The 558-nt window shown below is 64.3% G+C and overlaps 1 protein-coding gene across 1 annotated transcript in view; it reads left to right on the top strand.

Annotated features, from left to right (window-relative positions):
- The window catches only part of LOC119582140 (skin secretory protein xP2-like), a gene marked incomplete at its 5' end in the record, with an annotated part of 1,780 nt that continues 1,222 nt past the window's right edge, over positions 1 to 558 (top strand). The window contains 1 exon segment of the mRNA XM_037930378.1: positions 1 to 558. Within this exon segment, the coding sequence (XP_037786306.1) occupies positions 1 to 558 (558 nt within the window).

The raw sequence follows: 558 nt of genomic DNA on the forward strand, positions 1-558 counted from the left end.
CTGGTCCTGCTCGCCCCCCTTTGCTTGGCCGAGTACAGCTATGATCCTCCCCCTGCTGGCCTGGCTCTCTCCTTAGCCCCCGCTGAAGCTCCTGCTGCATCTCCATCACAAGGCTACCGCTATGACGCTCCAGTAGGCGGTCAGCTCGCTCTTTCGGCCGGCGGGCAGCTCCTGCGCGCCAACCAACCTGCACTGCCCGTTGCCCAGCCTGCCCCCGCGCCCGTTGGAGGCCAGGCTGCGCTCTCTGCTCCTGCACAGGCTCCGCGACCTGCCGTTAGAAGCCGGCCAGTTTTCCCTGCTCCTGCTACAAGCCAGCCTTCCTTCCGTGCTCCTGCACAGGCTCCTCGACCTTCCTTTTCTTTTGTCAGAAGCCAGCCTACTTTCCCAGCTGCTGCTCAGGGCCTCCGACTCTCCGTGGCCCCTTCGCCGGTTCCGCAGTTCGCCCCTGCCCCTACTCCTGCTAGATCTCAGCCTGCTTTCCCTGCTCCTCAACCCACCCCCGTACCTGCTAGAAGTCAACCTGCCTTCTCTGCCCCGGCACCGGTTCCCCAACCTTTC

The sequence above is a fragment of the Penaeus monodon genome, chromosome 15 (genome assembly GCF_015228065.2).
Source record: "Penaeus monodon isolate SGIC_2016 chromosome 15, NSTDA_Pmon_1, whole genome shotgun sequence".
Classification (NCBI taxonomy): domain Eukaryota; kingdom Metazoa; phylum Arthropoda; class Malacostraca; order Decapoda; family Penaeidae; genus Penaeus; species Penaeus monodon.